Source organism: Chenopodium quinoa, unplaced genomic scaffold (genome assembly GCF_001683475.1).
Source record: "Chenopodium quinoa cultivar QQ74 unplaced genomic scaffold, ASM168347v1, whole genome shotgun sequence".
In the NCBI taxonomy this organism is placed as follows: Eukaryota; Viridiplantae; Streptophyta; class Magnoliopsida; order Caryophyllales; family Amaranthaceae; genus Chenopodium; species Chenopodium quinoa.
In genome coordinates, this window is record NW_018744878.1 from 2,596,154 (window position 1) to 2,615,796 (window position 19,643).

General features: G+C 33.3%; 2 protein-coding genes across 2 annotated transcripts; both read left to right on the plus strand.

Annotated features, from left to right (window-relative positions):
• Positions 1 to 532: 532 nt before the first annotated feature.
• LOC110705507 (clathrin interactor EPSIN 1-like) lies at positions 533 to 10,267 on the plus strand. Its single transcript, XM_021883391.1, has 12 exons — positions 533 to 761; positions 932 to 984; positions 1,098 to 1,149; positions 3,392 to 3,471; positions 3,573 to 3,651; positions 3,770 to 3,853; positions 3,961 to 4,106; positions 4,194 to 4,421; positions 6,538 to 6,677; positions 7,896 to 8,092; positions 8,409 to 8,793; positions 9,606 to 10,267. Exons 2-12 carry the CDS (start codon positions 944 to 946, stop codon positions 9,899 to 9,901), a joined length of 1,728 nt encoding a protein of 575 aa, XP_021739083.1. The 5' UTR covers positions 533 to 761; positions 932 to 943; the 3' UTR covers positions 9,902 to 10,267.
• Positions 10,268 to 10,979: 712 nt separating this feature from the next.
• On the plus strand, positions 10,980 to 14,329 carry LOC110705508 (chlorophyll a-b binding protein, chloroplastic-like). The gene is made up of 5 exons (XM_021883392.1): positions 10,980 to 11,131; positions 11,530 to 11,715; positions 12,051 to 12,088; positions 13,113 to 13,627; positions 13,974 to 14,329. Exons 1-5 carry the CDS (start codon positions 11,076 to 11,078, stop codon positions 13,989 to 13,991), a joined length of 813 nt encoding a protein of 270 aa, XP_021739084.1. The 5' UTR covers positions 10,980 to 11,075; the 3' UTR covers positions 13,992 to 14,329.
• The last annotated feature ends 5,314 nt before the right edge of the window (positions 14,330 to 19,643 follow it).

The window sequence follows — 19,643 nt, forward strand, 5'->3', positions numbered from 1 at the left end:
CAAAATCGAGTCGGATCAGGTTGGGGTAACTTTGATCACTTCTAAAGGAAAGAATGAAACCTTTTCTTTTTTAAGTTAAATATGTAAATTGTAATATTGTCACAAACTCACAATGAATAGATACTAAATTACTTGAGAATCGAATAATAATGTTTTTTTAATTTAATTTTATTTTTATTCACAATATTGTTATATACTAAATTTTTTGTAATCATGTGATAATCATATAATATCACGTGAATAAATTTGAAAAACATATGTATAATATATTTGTATCAGACTTGACTAACTCGTTTTGTAGTTTCATAACTAGATTATTTTATTTTTTTTCTTAAACACCAAACCGTGATATTACAATTAAATTTAACGAAATGAGAATATGAAATTAATTTCACAAAACTTTTAAAAACCTTAATTCACACTGATCAAGTGAAAAGTACACGATTTAAGCCAGTTGGCATCCACGCAGTGAATAGTGGTTAGATGCTAAATGACATGAAATTTTTTACTCTATTATTTAAGTGAACAATTCATCATGTAAATATTCTATCCAAAAAAAAAACCAAATTTTTTTTTTAAAAAAAATAATAAAAAAAAAATAAAAAAATCATACATTTTCAATAAAGAAGGTGACGATAATACGTTCATTCTTCAATTACAATTCGCAATTTCATGGTTTCAATCCTCCATTAAAATAACTTCGGAATCTCCATTGATTGCTCTCTCTCTTCTTGAACCACCGATTCTCGCTACTCAATAAGGTATTTCTACTTTTTTTTTTTAATTTAATTGTTTGTTTTATGAAAAAATTGAAATCAATTAATTTGATGTGAAAAAATTGAAATCAGTTAATTCAAACTCAGATCTATGTTGATTTTTTTCATAATTTGCTTACACATTATTGAATTTGATCCTGTTATATAATTTTCAGATCTCAATCAACATGGATTTCATGAAGGTTGTCGATCAAGCTGTTCGCGAAATGTAATTCTTCTTAATTTAGTGTAAATGGCAATTTTATTGTTGATTTGTGTGAAATTTTGGAGATTAGGGTTTAGGTTTGCTGATTTTGGGTAATTTTTGAACTGTGATTGTAGAAAACGAGAGGTGAACTTGAAGGTATTGAAGGTTCCTGAGATCGAGCAAAAGGTTAGTTATTGAATTAAAATGCATTATGTTTTTAATTGATTCATTCATTTTGTGTACGCTTTATTAATTTGGTGTTGATGAAGTGAAATTGCAATCCTGGGGTAAGATTTTAGCTATAAGAGCTTCAATTTTAGTCAATACTAAGTATGTTCTAATGTTTTATATTGGGTTCTTTCATTGTATGATTCAAACGACTAAATTTCCTGTACTATTTGATCTGGATGGCTCGGGTTTGATCTGTATTTTTATTTATTTATGTGTGTGATCATTGTGAAGGGTATGATTTGTACTTGGCAACATGTATTTAGAACTTTTCTCAAGCTTATAAGGGAGCTAATGACCAAAATAAGCTCTCTTTCAATGTGTTTATTGGATAATGTTACTGATTTCACAGTTCGGTTGTTGCAAATCTGTAGAAGATTTTTTGAAGTTTCCTAATGTTGGACACTGTAAAATGTGATATTTTAGAACTAAATTTTGTTGGTGAAGCATAAAAAAAACATTTATTAAGAACTTGCTGCTTTGGCACTTAGTATTGAATTCTAATGGATAGCTGAGCAATATCACCGTCTAGCCACTAGAATTTTGAGTGTCACTTGGTTTTCTTCCATGAAGATACCATCCACTAGGAAGGGAGTCGTAGGTGGAAATTATTCGTAATCCTTGGGGGATAACCCATACATGTAAATTTCGATTTTTTTTTGTTTAGTTCCAACAACTTCCAAGGTACCTTTTTCTTTCCTTTTCCTGTTTTTCCCCTCATTTGCCTTTTTATTGGGTGGGCGGATGGGGGAAGGGGGTGGGTTATCAGAGTATGGTGCATTGTGCTATTATAGAGTGATAATGAACTGAGCTTAAACTCTCACTAAGCTCTCGGCTCTTGCTCAGGAAAGTGAGGCTAGAATCTAGCTCTTTAGCTTGTACTTGGAACAGAATTTTATACTGGCGACGAAATCAAATAAGGGCAATGATAATCTGGAAATGGAAGCAGGTTGCTTAGCTGTAATTGCCACTGGCTCCTTTTTGTTTACTTCCTCTATTTACCTTTTCTTATCTTATCATGTATACTTCTGCATGCTTACTTGAAATCTTGTTTTTCTGTGTGCCCGGTCATGGACACCCAAACTGATTTTACTGGTACAAAAGGCGTATATATTTGATGTATATTATAAACGACATTATGCACTCTTTGGCTGGACAATGGGTGCTGTATATGATGGGTTGTTTTTCATATTTTTCATGGTGCATTGGTTTCTTTCTTTCTAAGTGCACCATCAAACTTCCAAGAGAAACAGCTTCTATCAGTCCATCACTGTCTATATATTAGTTTTAAATAAGCTGCAAGTATTGATTTGAGCTGTTGGCATTCACCTGAGCTTAATTGCCTTGTCTTGCTTCCTCTTGTGGATGATAGAAGTAAAACACATGTGATGTGTGTTTCAATGACCATAAGACAAATAATTCCAGTGTTGGTATTCTAAATTATCTGCTTGCTTTGAGCACCCTTTGATCAGATTAAACCCTTAGGAAAAGGAACTGTGTAGATGATCTGTGTCAGTCTTCTGTTTTAACACAAGGCTTTTTGGAGACTTTTCTGTGATGCCTTTAAATATTCACATATTCTAATCTGAAAGAACATCACTCCTTTTCATGCCATTTCTATGTATGAATTGAGTACTATTGTCATGGTATAGAATCTAATCAAAATTTGTAGATTGAAATTGTCACTTTGTAGGACTTAGTTTTCTTGATGTCTGAGAACAGGGGAATAATCTTAGTTAAAATTATTAGTAAAATCCGACTTCAGAAGTTTATTAATGGTAAGAGACTAAGAGTGGGTAGCTTGTTCTCTTTCTGCTGATTTTTCACACCGTGAGGTTAGATAATTGATTAGACTTTTGCAAGATAATTAGAAAGGATCCGGTATCATGAGCTTCTTGATTGAGGTTGCTGCTTTGTTTTCGGAATGATATAATATCAACCTTGTATTATCATTGCATTGAGTGCTAAAGTTGGGGTCAATTATACATGACCTTACTTCTTTAGTTTGAAGCAGCAGACATTGTGTGGTACGCCAAATGTCCAAATGCACTCATACACATCAGACATAATCGAGTTACTAAATAACTAATTCAATAATATCCCGCATTATACTTTGCATTTATTGGGGATTGGATTCTAAATCCTTGTAAAATTAGTTGCTTTATGAATTATAAAATCTGACTACCATGATTTATGATAGGTGCTGGATGCAACTGATAATGAGCCTTGGGGTCCTCATGGAAGTGCACTGGCAGAAATAGCTGTAGCCACCAAAAAATTGTAAATTCCTGTAATCTCAAATTGTCTTAGTTATTTGAGCTGAAAGGAGGATTCTGACTTTTTTTCTTGATATGCCTGGCTTTTCTTTTGCTATTTGCAAGTTCTGAATGCCAGATGGTTATGAATGTTCTCTGGACAAGATTGGGAGAAACTGGCAAGGATTGGCGTTATGTTTATAAGGTACTTTAAACTTCATCTGCTGTGATTTGAAACTCTTTCAGCTGGTAAAGGTTTGTAATCCTAAAGAAGTCATGCTAATATTTTGTTTCCCCTTATCTCTGCATTGGTTCTTATCCAGGCACTGGCTGTGATAGAGTATCTCATTTCCAATGGATCTGAACGAGCTGTTGATGAGATCATAGAACATACTTTTCAAATCTCAGTATGAATCCTTTTATCTTATCTTTTTCAGGTTATAGTGATTATTGTCCAAGAAATATATCTTATGTCTTTTTTTCTTTTTTCACATATTGCTTTGGCCTGGTAAAGTCGCTCGCAAGCTTTGAATATGTTGAACCAAATGGAAAGGATGTGGGTATCAATGTCAGAAAGAAGGCAGAAAACATTGTAGCTCTTCTAAATAACAAGGATAAAATAGAAGCAGCCCGGAAAAAAGCTGCTAGTAACCGTGAGAAGTGCGTTTTGAAGTATTATAATCAGTGCCTGATTTCTCTGTATACATAAAAAATACTCATGAAATTTCTCTGTGCATCTGTTTATAGGTATGTTGGACTCTCATCTACGGGGATGTCGTACAAGTCAAGTTCAGCTTCTTATGGTGGTGGCGGTTCCCAGAGCAGCAACAGGTATGGAGGCTTCGGTGGCAGATATGATGATGATGGTTACAAAAGCAGAGATGAAGACTATTCTGGGCAAGATAAATTTGAGAAATTTGTTCCCAAGTCTTATCAAGGAGCTTCTGCTGAAAGGAAAACAGCTCATTATAGCAGGTAGGCTGCTAAAAATTTTCCGTGTTGCTTCTATTTTCCTTTCTAATATTTTAACCCACTTTTCTTCAAAAGTAATGTTTTGCTTGTAGTTGAAGATTATATGCCACACCTTTTATTTATTTATTTATTATTTTTTTTAATCAATAATTTTAAGCCTAAATTGTAATAAACAGAAATTAAGGGGAAAGGTTTTCTCTCTAAAAAAAAAAAAAAAAAAAAAAAAAAAAAAAAAAAGAGAGAGAGAGAGAGAGAAGAAGAAGTTGGGTGGGGGTGGGGGGGGGGGAAGGTTGAAGCTTTGATTGATAAAAAACAATTTTCATAAGTTAGCAGCTTTAAGCTGCAAGTCTCCACTAGCGACTTTAGTTTACAACTCTAAACATCAATATCACAATCCTCATACCCTTCTACTGCTAAGCTACATGCCTTTTATAATCAAGCAAACAAAAAGGTAACATAATATTGATTGTGTTTGTCCTTGCTCAAGAGTATCAGAATTCAGTACCATGTTGCCAGTTTGCCACACCCCTTAGTGCTCCCTTAATTAGCTTTGTCTTCTTGTCATCTTTTGCTTGAGTGTCTTCTTTCCCCCTTTGCTGCTCACATCACTCGTTTGGTCACTCCATTACATTTACTCTATATTTTCTGTCTTCGACTCTTTCGGTATCAATTTAGCTATAACAAAGAAAATATAGTCAAAGATGAAGAACAGAATGGAGAGGAATGGGAGACCTTGAGTGATAGAAAAAAGAGCGAGTTGATATGTTCCTTAGGAATATAATTTCATGGTCTTTCATTTTGGTAAATGCTTTTTTCTCTAATTTTCATAGGTATATGCTTGATAAGAGCAATAAACATTCGTTAGGAAATTATTATCTGTATGAAGGGGTGTTGTCAACTGACTACACTACAGTATGTTGAGCTCATTACACTCTAAAACAGGGTCGCGAATTTAAGATATGTTTTTTGGAGGATTTTAAGGCTTATCTGCCTTATTTTGTGGACTATTTCTTGGACATTCCACTTATGTTGAAATCCTCATGTTATAAAGATTATAATCTTCTTCTGTGTTTTAATGGTCACTATTTCCATTACTCGCATCCTGGTAACTTGGCAAGAGATTTTACTCTTGTGAAAAGTTGATTCCACCAGAATTCAACTATATCAATCATCCAGCAGCCACCTTCTTTTTTATCATCCACGCCAATAAAGTTGATATACAATTATACATGCTGTCTAAGAGTGATTTTTTTTTTTTAGCTGTTGTTTGGTGCTTAAACTTTTTCAACAAGTCTATCACATAGTAAAAAAATAATTCACAGTCGTGTCACAATAACGTCATCTCTCAGGCATTACCTTACCTTTTCTTGCGGTCGTTGTTTGTGATTTGGCAAATTGATTTTTTTAATCACTGTTATCCAAGAATTTAGTTATACATTTTAGATTTTTGTTGAAAAAAAATACCCTTTAGAACCGTGATTTTATTTATTTATTTTGTTATATATTATAAGCTTCTAACCAATATAAAATGCTTATGAACGTCCCTTATATGGCGCTGTTATAGGAACAATTCTATGTATAATAGCATTGATAAAAGATGACGACTTTTAATACGTAAACGTAACAGTTTTCGGAATGGCATTTCTAGGAATGGAAAGTTTAAATAATTTTCAGTTCTGGCTATACGTACCAAAATGGCTTGATATGTTTCATTACTGTGTGTGTGTGTGTGCTTTAACGCTGACCATACCACCATATTATTCCTAGGGTAGGTCTAGTGCCCTGGTGGGTAAAGGCTATTGAAATTCTTAATATTAGAACAGGGTTAACACCTCGAAGCTTGCTTGTAGAATTATTGTTTTTTTTCTTATCCCTGACCAAGTAAATTTATGAGCTTTCTTAGTGATCGAATAACTGTTCTGAAGAGTGGAATTTTGAAGGGAAGGCTGAGCAGTGTAGTTGCATTGCTAGATCTATGATTCTTTACCAAAGGTAGGAGTCTGCATGTGGTTTGCTGGCTCTCTTCCACCCATGCTTTTGGACTTACTGGATATATGCCATGAAAGTGTGAATTGTAGAATATAGTCTCATTTTGGCTGATTATATGTTGTTTCTGCAGCAAAAATCAGGATCTTCCTTCGGCAGGTTCTGCAAAAGATGAATACTCTTCCGTTTCACAACAGAATGCTAACACTCCTTCAAATGGTCAGTTAGATGAAGATGATGACGATTTTGACCCTCGGGGAACTTCTGCTACAAGTAAGTCCTCGGGATTGATTCCTGTTGAAATTAATTTCGTCTTACACATCAACTTTTTTTTCCTTAAATTTTATTCAATGATCAATCGATGTAAAATCATAGAAGTCATTTTAGGTTCCACTGCTTATTGAATGCTCGAAATTGTACTTTGTTCTGTGCGATTTCAATGCACTGATAATGGTTTAATTTATGCCTCCTGTCTAAACATGGAGTTGTTGGATGCGTATCTCAAATTTCTAATAAAAGAAACTTCCCAATGGAATTGATTAGGGCTCACATTGGCATTCGTTACATTTAGAGGCTGCTAAATCAGATGTTGCAACTTATGGATGTAGTAGAAGTTAACCCATCATGTGTTGAATTAGAAGCTATTTCTTATGGATGTAGTGGAACTTGTATTTTCTTGTATGAGTTTTATTTTTTGTGGAGGAATGAGTCTAGATTAGATGACGCTAAATTACTGTTGCAGAACACAACTTTTGGCAGAATAGTGTAGGACAAAAAAATGCGAAGTATCCTGTCCTATACTATTTGAGTTATTGATTCAAGACTTACCAACATTATCTTGATTATTACAAAGCCAGGTTGGATAGCTGTGTTGGTATCTCTTTTGCTCTAAATGACAAAGTGCTGCGTATATACAAACACATCCAAATCTCACAAGCTTTTAAAATATTTCTTTTGGGGTTCTTAAAAAAAAACACTTTGGGGATTATGGTGATTAATATGTGAGGATTTTGATGTCGATATATTGGGCTTTGAATGATTACTTAGCAGTGAAGTAGTCATGATGCATAATGTGTTTTCTAAGGCAAAGCATGATCAATTTGCTTGCAAGAATCCATATGCTCTTTGTTCCTCACATATCTATAATTATGTGACTTTACTGTGAAGTATGAACAATACATGACTGATAGTACTGACTATGTCTTAATCTCAAACTGTCATTGATTTTGTGGAATTTTTTGGGTAGGAGCATGACTGCAACACACAACATTCATTAGTTATTGCATAAGCATGACTGATATTAGAAAGACTTATTTAATTTCAAAAGAAAGTTAGGACTAGTCTTTTAACTAATTCATTGTAGTTGAAACCCACTCTTACTGTTGGAGGCTTGGAGCTCTAGATGCTGCTGTAGCTCCTATTACTTACCTGCAAATCTCACCATATTTTGCTGCTGCTTCTTATTGTTCCAATGTATGCATTTACTTGTAGAGCCTGCTCCTGCAAGTACACAACAAGTGGATCTGTTTGGAGAAAGTTTAATTGGAGACCTCTTGGATGCACCTACAATTACTCCTCCACAAAGCAATGCTGTAAGTAGCAAGTCATCCGATGTTGATCTGTTTGCAGATGCTGATTTTGTTTCAGCTGCCCCTCCAGTGGAAGGAAGAGGGAATTCTCAAACTCAGGTTGGTCGCTCATTGTTAGTTTTTCATTTTTCCCAAGAATAGTTAGGGTTTCGTTCATTCTTTCTTTCTCTTTGCTTTGCAGCTTTCCATTTTTTACTTGTATGATGAGTTTCCATTTTAGAACCCTGTGATGTGTATAAGGAAAAAAAATCACTGTAATGCTTTTTACCTCTGCATGGTTTGTGACAAAAAACCTGTCTTGTGGAGGTCTTCATGTGGGAAGCATGGATGTTATACCCTACGAGTCATTCTTTTGTTGTACCATCTTTTTCTGAATCATCTCTACTAACTTAAATTATCGTGTACAATCATGCAGGCCAATATTGATCTATTTGCTGCCCAACCTGCACCATCCACTGCACAACCAGCACCATCGGCTGCAGTGTCTTCAACAATGGACTTCTTTGCAGCATCTGTTCCACCTACAAAATCTGAAAACACCGGGCCATCAAATGTGAATTTTGTAGATCCGTTTGCAACTATTCCATTGGACAGTTTTGATGGATCTAATGTTTTTGGAGCTTTTGCTGCTCAAACTGATCAATCATCTGCAGCACCCACAGAAAATCCCCTTGTGAATAATGCTGCGTTGGATTTGAATACCAAATCCGCACCTCCAAAAAAGGACAATTTCCAGGTTAAATCTGGAATTTGGTCTGATTCTTTGAGCCGTGGACTGATTGATCTTAATATATCTGCTCGTAAGTTTTTCTATTTATGGTAAATTATTTTGATTCTTCCACTTTTAATCAATGCTTCAAATTTCCATTTGTGTCCTTAAACTTTGGTTGGTCATAGTTGCATTTGATACATAGACTTAGTCAGCAAATAAAACTGAAATGCAACATCTCCGAGTCAACAAATTTTGGCAGTGGAATAGTTGGCTTCATTTTTGAAAGGCCGTCCGGTTTTGTGATTTCATGCTCCAGTATTGAACCTTCTTTTTCAGGTTTGCACATGTCCAGTTGTCCATGTGCAGGGACTGTAAAAAATGTTTGCATGTATTGGCTCTCTCGTCCAATAACTTAGTTGGATGTCTCGTTGTATCTTTAATTATTCTTAAGAATTGGAAATTGAAAGTGTGGTTATTAAACATACAATGTATGATAACTCTCGAGAAGTACTTTAGATGTCCGTACATGGTAAAGTAGTAAAACAAATGCTCTCGTCATGATTGCTAGTTCGGTGTTAGAGGTGTTCGGAAGTGGTAGACCCTGAAATTTGGTTGTGGCACCAAAGATAGATCCGTTATTCTTGGTTCCAATTTGCTGAGATGTTTGTTGATACAGGGCTCTCTTCACTTCCACCACCCCCTTTTCTCTTTGGGTGAAAGAGAAGATGTCAATGATGATTTTATATCTTTCATTTTGCTTCTGTGTATACACAGTAATTTGTTGCTTGCTTATAATGATTACCGCTATATTATCTAAACACTGCTCATTGTTTTGCTAATGAGGTATAAACTATTTTGGAATCTTCGGTGTTAATTTACATATATTTAAACTCTGTGCAGCCAAGAAGGTAAATCTGTCGGATATTGGTATAGTTGGTGGTTTAAGTGATGGTTCAGAGGAGAAGCAGAAGGCACCTGCGACATCATATATGGGTATGGGTATGGGTGTGGGTATGGGTATGGGTTTGGGTACAGGTATGGGTATGAGTATGGGTATGGGTAACGGCACAGGTACGGGTTTGGGTACGAGTACTGGATTTGGTGGAACTGGTGTTAATCCAACAACCGGCGGGGATGATTTTTTCTCAAGCTTCACCAGCAGCAGCCAGTATCAGTTTGGTGGCTTCCAGAAATGATACAATCCGTTTTAATTGGATTCTTTTGGTGACCTCAATATTTGTTTGTTTGATGGGAGGCTTAATTTTCAAGCATTTTTTCAGCATGGTGGTCTAGATTACTTTTCTAAGAATGCCATATTGTGTTCTAATATTTCATCAAAGCGAGTTATAGAGCCTATAATGCAGATTAATGAGGAGCTTTATTTTGAGTGCATCCGCTACTCTGTATGTAATGTTGTATGTACTTGAAAAGAGGGATTTGATGTCTCGATTCTGTTCTGTGTTCTTGTATTTGAAATTTTGAATGAATTGCGTTTATATGCTGTATAAAAGAGCTACGATTCATATGAACCAAATTAGTAGAGTATATGATTTTTCAGAAAATTGAATGCCAATTCCTTGTTTATTTTCCTTAGATTTATTTGTTTTAGGTTTTTTTTTTTTTTTATCATTTATTTTTAATTCTTGTTTTTCCATACAGTTGTTCTACATCTGGGACAAAAAAATTTGCTCTTGAACTGGGAAAATTTCTGCTACTAGAAGGTCCCTATTAATCTTATAGTCTGGTGATTCTTATTGTGTTATGGAAAGGGGATGAGTTTTTAGCAACCTTTAATAAAAATCCATATTACTACGTATAAATGTTGGCCATAAGATTTACGTATTACTCAATACATTTTTTTTTTTTGTAACTACTATCACTTCGAAAACCACAAGTTGTGTATACATGTTTATTGTGTTTGTGTACAAGACTAACCAGATGATTAAATTTAAGATAAACCATTGTAAGCGATATTCCATTTTAAAGATTGAATCTCATTTACATCATTACCTATTACGACTCGATACATGGTCAGCATGACAATTTTTCCTTACAAATGTAACAATTCACTTGTATGATCTAACATACAAATAAAGAGTGGGGGCAATCATAGAGATATTAGTACCAGGCATGCATATAAATGAAAGAGAACCACAAGTTACAGATTATTCCAACCAAAACACAAAACATAAGATTTTATATGCCACATGGCAATCCATTAACCAATTGGAAATCAAACTTATCTATCTTTCAAGATAAGCCCAGGTTCCTTTGGTAATATTAAGCTAATTTTTGAAGCATCAAAAAACCCATTTTGTAATATTATTCACCCAAAAAAACAGAGGCAAAAATTACACAAAAATAAAGCTTATGGCTTCTGTGTGTGCTTCTTCAGCCACAACAGCTGTTTGTGCTTCTTCTCCCAGGCATGTTCTCTCCACACTCTTCTTTAAATATTTAAATTACTTCTAAGCTTAATATATTTGTTGTACACATTAAATTGTAACATTGTTTATTGTAACATATTTTTATGACTATTCATAAAATAAGACTTCATATGATCAACTAATTACCATGTCAACCAAACAATCACTAAATTACGGCATGTGACACACTGACACTTGATTTCCAACATAGACAATGTCATATTGTAATCCTGATATTGTTTTGGTGGGTATAAAATAGATATGTGTGATCAACCTTTAAAAACCCTTTTGTTATGCTTAGAAAGAAGCTCATATGATACAAGTATTGTACAAATATTATGTAATATGAGTGACATGATTAAGTGACAAAAGTAATTTGTTACAAAATGATGTAACAGTGCACAGAAGAAAGGACATGTATTGGGAGCAACAAGAGCATCATTCCTAGGAGGAAAGAAGTTGAGAGAGACCAAATTCAGGGCTCCTCTTTCATCAAAGTCCTTTAGTGTCTCAGCTGCAGCAGCTGACCCAGATAGGCCTATTTGGTTCCCTGGCAGCACCCCTCCACCATGGCTTGATGGCAGGTCTATACTTATTTCCCTCTTTACCCCTCACCCTGCACCCGAACACTTTTTTCGTAACATATATATGAGGGTAAAATTGTAATTTTACATAAAGATTGCTTTTGTTTTAATCTCATAAGCTGATGATTGGAGTCCACGATTGATTTTATAATCTATGACTAGTGATCTTTTTTAAGAGGGTCTTACATGAGGGTAAATTTGTAATTTTACAGATCGCGTATTAGAATCTAGCTTTAAATTTGTACATATGAGTTAATCTAATCTTTAATTATTACAAGAATTATATCTATCTACTGGGTGGCTTATTCTGTTTTTATATGTTCCTGAAACTGCAGCCTTCCAGGAGACTTTGGCTTTGATCCTCTTGGATTTGGTAAGTCCAATTCAGATCTACAGCTTACATCATTGTTTTAGGTGGCAAGTAGCATAATCTGATCATTATTTTTATCTAATCATGTAACTAAGGAATTATTTTAATTTGTTCACAAGTCATAAATTTATGAATTATTAGCAATACAAACTCAGAGAATAAATTATTGTTTGGTGATTGTATTAAGATTGATGTTTTAATTATGATAAAACCTGTCAGTAATAACAAAATAAGGAGTACTTTGAATTATTTATAAAGGAGATAATGTTGTTTTATTCAGATCGAATGATCAAATTTATTCAAAGAACAAAAGTAAAACTAGGGGTGATAATGAAACTAGTCGACTTAAAACTTAGGCCCCGTAAACTTTAAGTCAAAATAATTTCAATTCAGTAACTTTAAAGAAGAAATATAGTAAAAAATCAGTAAAATAATTTCAGTTCACCAAAAAATAATTTCAATTTAACAAAATAAGGTGAAGTGGACGAGACCTTAGACTAGCTCGGTTCAGGTCACAACTACTCAACAAATCAGCTAGTTTAATTTTGAGTCGAACTCAATTTAGTAATGCATTTTATAATCAAGCCGAGCTCAAGTAGCTTGCAAATAAGCTGTACTATATAGGCAAACTTGTACGTGTTGAAAATCATTCTAGTAATGCATTTTATAACCAAGTCGAGCTCAACTGGCAAATAGATTGTACGTCTGTACTATATTGGCAAACTTGTACGAGTTGTACCAAGTTTTTTTAATGCTAAGTATTTATTTTATACGAGGAGAAGAATAGAACTCATTCAGGCTACCCGTTTATTGCAAATGAACACCAAGTTTTTATACGAGTTTTAGTACTACCTCCGGTCCAAATTACTCGCAACTTTGGGGTATTATTTGTGAGATATAAAATATTCCAAAATTGTAAGTAATTTGGACCGGAGGTAGTAACAAAAAATGTGTATACATTTGAACAGGTTCCGACCCCATTTGGGATTAAGGCTTTGATTAATTGATTGATTGAGTGATTGAACAGGTTCCGACCCAGAGACTTTGAAATGGATGGTACAATCAGAAATAGTACATTGTAGATGGGCTATGTTAGGAGCAGCTGGAATTTTCATTCCAGAATTCCTAACCAAAATTGGCATCTTAAACACACCTTCTTGGTACACTGCTGGTGAACTTGAGTACTTCACAGACACCACCACCCTTTTCGTTATCGAAATGGTTTTGATTGGTTGGGCCGAGGGCCGTAGATGGGCCGACATCATCAAACCCGGTTGTGTCAACACTGACCCAATCTTCCCCAACAACAAGCTCACCGGTACCGATGTTGGATACCCGGGCGGGCTTTGGTTTGACCCATTGGGTTGGGGTTCGGGCTCGCCTCAAAAGGTTAAGGAGTTGAGGACTAAGGAGATTAAGAATGGAAGGTTGGCTATGTTGGCTGTTATGGGTGCTTGGTTCCAACACATTTACACTGGGACTGGCCCAATTGATAACCTCTTTGCCCATCTTGCTGATCCTGGCCATGCCACAATTTTTGCTGTAAGTCTTTTCTTATGTTATCTATTTACTTATTTATATTGGAAAATGCGGATTAAAAATTTTAGCCATAAAAGACATTTACTACCTCCGTCCTTAAATCCTTAATTGATAGGTCACGCAGTCTACATTTTATAGAAGATAAACTTAAATTTCTAAACAAGTCATGATATGGTTTATATTTTGGTATCTACTTAATGATATGGTATATATTTCGATACGTTCTTAATGAAGGATAATTATGTTAATTCAGTAAGCGTGTGCGTTAATTGTAGAATACATATAGTTCCTCTATAGTTTATGTGTTTGATCACACTCAATCTAAATTATGCAATTGACCTAATTTCAGGCTTTTACCCCCAAGTGAAGAGAGCAAAGGATAAAGAAAGAGATGTTGGTTGTTCTAGGAGGAATGAGAAAGGGGTAAAAGGGTCATTGCTGGAAAGTAAGAGCAAATCAGCAGATCTTAAGTTGGTTATTTAGTTTGCACCTACAAATTGTTGGAGCTTTGTACAAATACCTCTTGGATTTAATTAGTACATAACTATGAATTATATCATCTAATCTTAGATTTACTCACATAAATCGTCCAATTTTCAGATATCGATGGTGTGATTAGTGTGAGTGTCAATGTGTCATATGCTTGATATAAAAGTACATGAATGAACTAATGCATAATCCAAGTTGCAACTATTTTTTTTCTTATTATTTCAATTTAATTACAGCGTGCCTATTGTACAGCCAAATGTATCTATATCAATATTAATATTTACGCTGAGTTAAAATTAAAACAATGTCGCTTATGACTCCCTATTGATGACTTTTCATGCACTAAGGAGCAAGAAGTGTGACAAACTAGCATGGTAATTTGGTAGCTCTTCTTAGTCATGAAGGTCTATATATATATATATATATATAACTTTTTTATGTAATTTTTAACTTTAATTTATTATATCTAACATTTCGACTTTTCAAATTATATGGTTTTTACATATCCATCAATTTTTTATTTTTTTTATTTTTTATTATTGATTGAAATTTAATTTGACAAATCATGCCTCTACATCTATTACAAAATCACGCCTCTACATCTATTACAAAATCAGGCCTTTAACTAAGTGGTATGATGAATACTTGATTGTCTAGATAATTTGAATTATGGGCTTAATTGTGAACAATGATTAAAATAAAAATACAAGTTGATCTATAGATGCCAATATGCCATATCAATTAGTGAAATTTTGTCAATGTATGAGTAATATAAAACATGAATTTTATAAAATGGACTTTTCATATATGTAGGACAAACAAAAAAAACAAAAAGGTTTTATATATAATTCATTTTCCAATTAATTACATAGTTTTTGAAAGCTATTAGAGTATTATTATTACTCGTGTATTAAATTAACACATCCATTGACTCAAATTATGCTGGCAATATAAATATATATATATATTAAAGCAATTAGGAAACCCCACTAATAAATTTAAACAATAACATAATATTCCAAGAATTTTACGTAACATATGATGTGCAAAAAGAGACATTGAAGAACCCGTTCTTTCTAAAACTTCAACCAATTGTAATATTCTTGTTGAATGTCCAACTCTAGGCTAAGTAATTTAAAGCATAGTCAACATACACAAACTAGATAATTTGATCACTAATAACGTATCATTGTCTCTTAGTTATACATATAGGTACACGACAATTCATGGGCGGCTTCAAAGTTTACAACGTTTTTTTTTTTTTAGTTTACAGGGTTAGAGCCTAGGGAGTGTTTAATACAAGTACTAGTAGTAAACTAAACTAATAATATTGATCTAAGCCGATGACTATTCAAATCGGATTAACTTTGATTTACTGGTTAGTAATTTGTATTGACTACTTTTTATAATTTTATAATTAAAACTCAATGTTCTCATTGACTAAAACCAAATCTAACGTGAAAAAATTGAGCAGCCGATTAGCCGTGAAGTGTAAGATAATATTGGGCTTTTGGAAAATCCCTTGTTTGGCCTAACTTCTATTCCTTAAATTGAGAAGGTCGTTCAAAAGCTTGGCCAAACACTACCACTACCTTAAAACTCAAGGTTGACCAAAATGGAACCAAAATTAAATGAATATGATGACTAATCACCCAAATAAAATACAAGTATCAATCAACCTAAACCAAACTAATTAGACAAATTGTATTACACCTCTATTATATAATGAAGCAGGGTAGTAAGACAATTAAAAAGTGATAATTTGAGTTGGATTATGGATAAGCCTTGTAGCTAGCTAGGTAAAAGGCTAGGTTTATTTAACCATATAAGAAGGTTCGTTTTGGCTATCCCAATAATTCAATTAGCTCGTGTTTTGTTGTTGTCGTATTTACATTTGACTTTAAGATTGTGCACAAATATATGATGATTATACATACAAATTCAACAGCTTCGATATAATCAAAGGAAGTTGCTGCTTGACTAAGGCCTTATTTGGTTGACATTCTAAAATGGGGGAATTGAAAATTCATGGGAATTAAGAAAATGAGGAGTTGTTTGGTTGACATAAAAAAACAAAAATGGGGGAAGTGGAAATTCATGGGAATTTCAACTTCCCACAAAACATGGGAAGTAAATTACCTAGCCCCCCCTAGGTGAACCAAAATTCATGGGAATTCTAATTTCCCTTATTGCCAACCAAACACATTTAAGAAATTCCTAGGAATTTCATTAAGGAATTAACTTCCCATGAAATATAAATTCCTATGGAAATTAAATTCCCACATCAACCAAACAACACCCAAGAGAATAGTATTCATGAATCTTCCATTCGGAAGGCAAAGCTTCATTATTAAGTCCATTTTCAATTATAACTTTAAATTCTTTTCGATTATGTAGGATATATCCATTTTCGATGCTATAATAAATTAAACTAAAAACTAGCACCCGATAATCTATCTGGTATGGCTTGGTGGTCGCATTTTTCTATTTGTGTCTCGTGATTATAGACTTGATAACCCTCGATAACGTTAGATATGAGATCGGGGAGAAATCCACCCCACCCCTACCTCTCGGTATTAGTTCTAGCTAGTTAGACTTGTCAATTTCTAACTTGACTCGACCCGATTTCAAATCTATTTTACCGAGAGAGAACCCGAGCCAGACCCAAATGACCCAAAATAGATCCAAATTGACCCATTATTTATCATAATTTGTAATGATCCAAGTAATCCAAACCACTCAAACCAAACGATCTAAATACCCGAAATCTGACCTGAACTTGATCCATTGACCTGTATTGACAGGTCTAGTTCTAGCCTACTAAGGCTAGAGCGTGACACTTGTGACTATGTGAGAGCCAGAGTTAGTCTTAGTTGGGTTATTCGCCAATAATTCAAACCGGCCTAACAATATAAATATGGCATGTATGTTCAACAAAAGTAATTAATGAAATACTTCGTAATTATTAATCGTTCTAATACTCCATACATACATATAACTAATTGTTTTAGTGTCTTAATACCTCATATCTAAACATGTGACAAAGTTTCACTCAATTATCCATATTTTTCTCTACAATTCAATTTTAGTATAAAATCATTCTTTTTCTCTATAAATTCGAGCTTAGAAGACGTGACAAATATAATACAGAAATAGCATGTGTGACTAATTTGACTATCGTTTTTAAATAAAGTTATCATTAATAGATGTTAGACTTTTATAGGTACAACATTTTTATTGGCAACAAAATGCACTTTTACTATAAAGATCGAAAAGGCACATATATAAGTATAAGGGTAGAATTTTACACTTTATTTCCAATATAAAGCAAAAGGGAATGAATCGTTAATGAGAATTCAAACCGTGGAAAAATTCTCCAAATTAGGCGATTTATCCTACTTTTAGCATTCACCGTAGGCTATTATTATAGCCAGCTCTTTTAAGTTCATTTCATGCAGCTATATTGAACGAATTGTGCACCTTTCTTAAAATGTGACCTTATAATAATAATAGTCTCTTTCAATTGAGGTGACTTATTAATCAAGGAATATTCATATGCTTGTAATGACAATATAATAGGAACAAGTTGAAAAGACTTAATATATGTGATCCCTTGTCATCTAATGTATGAGTAAATTTAACCACATGCACCAACCTATACGGATGGCCTGTTACGTCTTTTTAATGCACATCTTTTATCATCGATGGTTGAAAACTTGAAACCCATAATTACGAGATTAATAGTGATATTGTTTAATTAATTTCATGGGAGATTGATGTAGAACAATATAAATGTATATAATTGATCATGGGTAGTCGGACTAGGTTTATTTGTTTAATTAGATTGGAAAATCCCGGTTCAATTCGTATAATAGATAAAATTGTACAGAGTATTAAAGACGCGTTTTTTTTTTTTTTTGTTGAATTTTCCGCCTCGGTTTATGATGAGGGACAAGTTAGCTAGGACTACAAGTTTTACAACACACCTTTATTGAGAGCCTCCACAATGCTCAGGAGCAGCCAAATAGTACTAAAAAACACATCGCCTCCTACAAGTCTACAACGTACAATGTACAATGCAACAAACTTGTACAAACGAATCCTAGTACATATTATCCATTTTAACCTTTGTAAAATTTTCCAAGGAAATCTTTATGAGCCATCCCACCTTTATTTGTTCCTTAAAATCTTTAAATTGAAATTAAACAACTAAGTAATTTTAGTTCTTTATACATACCGTATAAATTAAACACAAAAGTTTTACTATAAAGGCATCAATATATTTACTTACAAATTATTGATAAATCATAATTATATTAAATGAAGTACCTCAATATTTTTGGGCAAAACTTCATTATTTTTTACTAATTAACAGTTTTTTTTTTTTTTTTTCCTTTTGAATTTTTAGTAAGGTCGCACACTCACTTTTTCTCAAATACTCAGCATTGAAAATATGAAATTATGTTGATTTTTCTTTTTGGGTGCTTATTTTGACTCGTCCATTTGGGTCAATAATTAGCAAAGTTTACATTTCTGTTGGATTATGTAAAATTAGGAAAGTGTGTTAATTAATGCAACAAACATCTGCCATCTTAAATAAGAAAACTCCATGCAATAAACATCATCTTTTTACTTTGTTAACTCATTATTTTGAACAACATATTACTACTCCCCCCCCCCCCCCCATACACACACACTTTTAAATACAATAATTGTTACGTTTGATGATTTTAAGCGATAATTAAGAAAACAAAGATGGTTGAAAATAATGAGTAGATGTCACATATTTCAAGTATTGATATATTAAAAAAATAAAAATTGAAAATGGTAATATTTGCTTTGGGAGTAGGTAAATTTTTTGATAAATTGGCTTAATTGTTTTACAATCGAATAGGTAGATAATAGATATTTTGGTAAATGGAAATTAAGGAAGTATGTACAAATGAGAGAAAATGTGTAAGAAAATTTGTATCGGAGATAACTTGTAGAAAGAGATGAAATATAACTAGCAAAATATAGTCATCATTTAGGAACGAGGAGAGTAAAAGACTAAGGGCATGTTCACTGTTCACATTTAGTGAACTGAACTGATTGAAGCTGAACTGAAATTAAGTTAAAATGAACATGCCCTAAGTAGATTTTTATATACTTCACTTCGTAGTACACTATACTCAAATACTACATATAACATGGAATTTTCATAATTATTATAAATAATCCATATATAAGCCCCTATTTTATTTTATTACAAATAATAATTTCTATTGTTATCCTATCCCTAAATTACCCAAAACTATACTATATGTTACCGTACAAAAAATGGCATCGCTTTATGCACTATTCGCCATATAAATGTAGTTTTAATTTAATGCAATATTAATAAATTATCCCTCAACGTCCTCAAGTTAACCATTTCAATTAAAGCTGACGACTTATAAAAATTTAAAAATTATAGTCAATTACTGTACAATAGAACCTTTTCTAATTAGCTAAATTCCAAATAAATCACTTGTGGTTCAAAGCTGTTCTT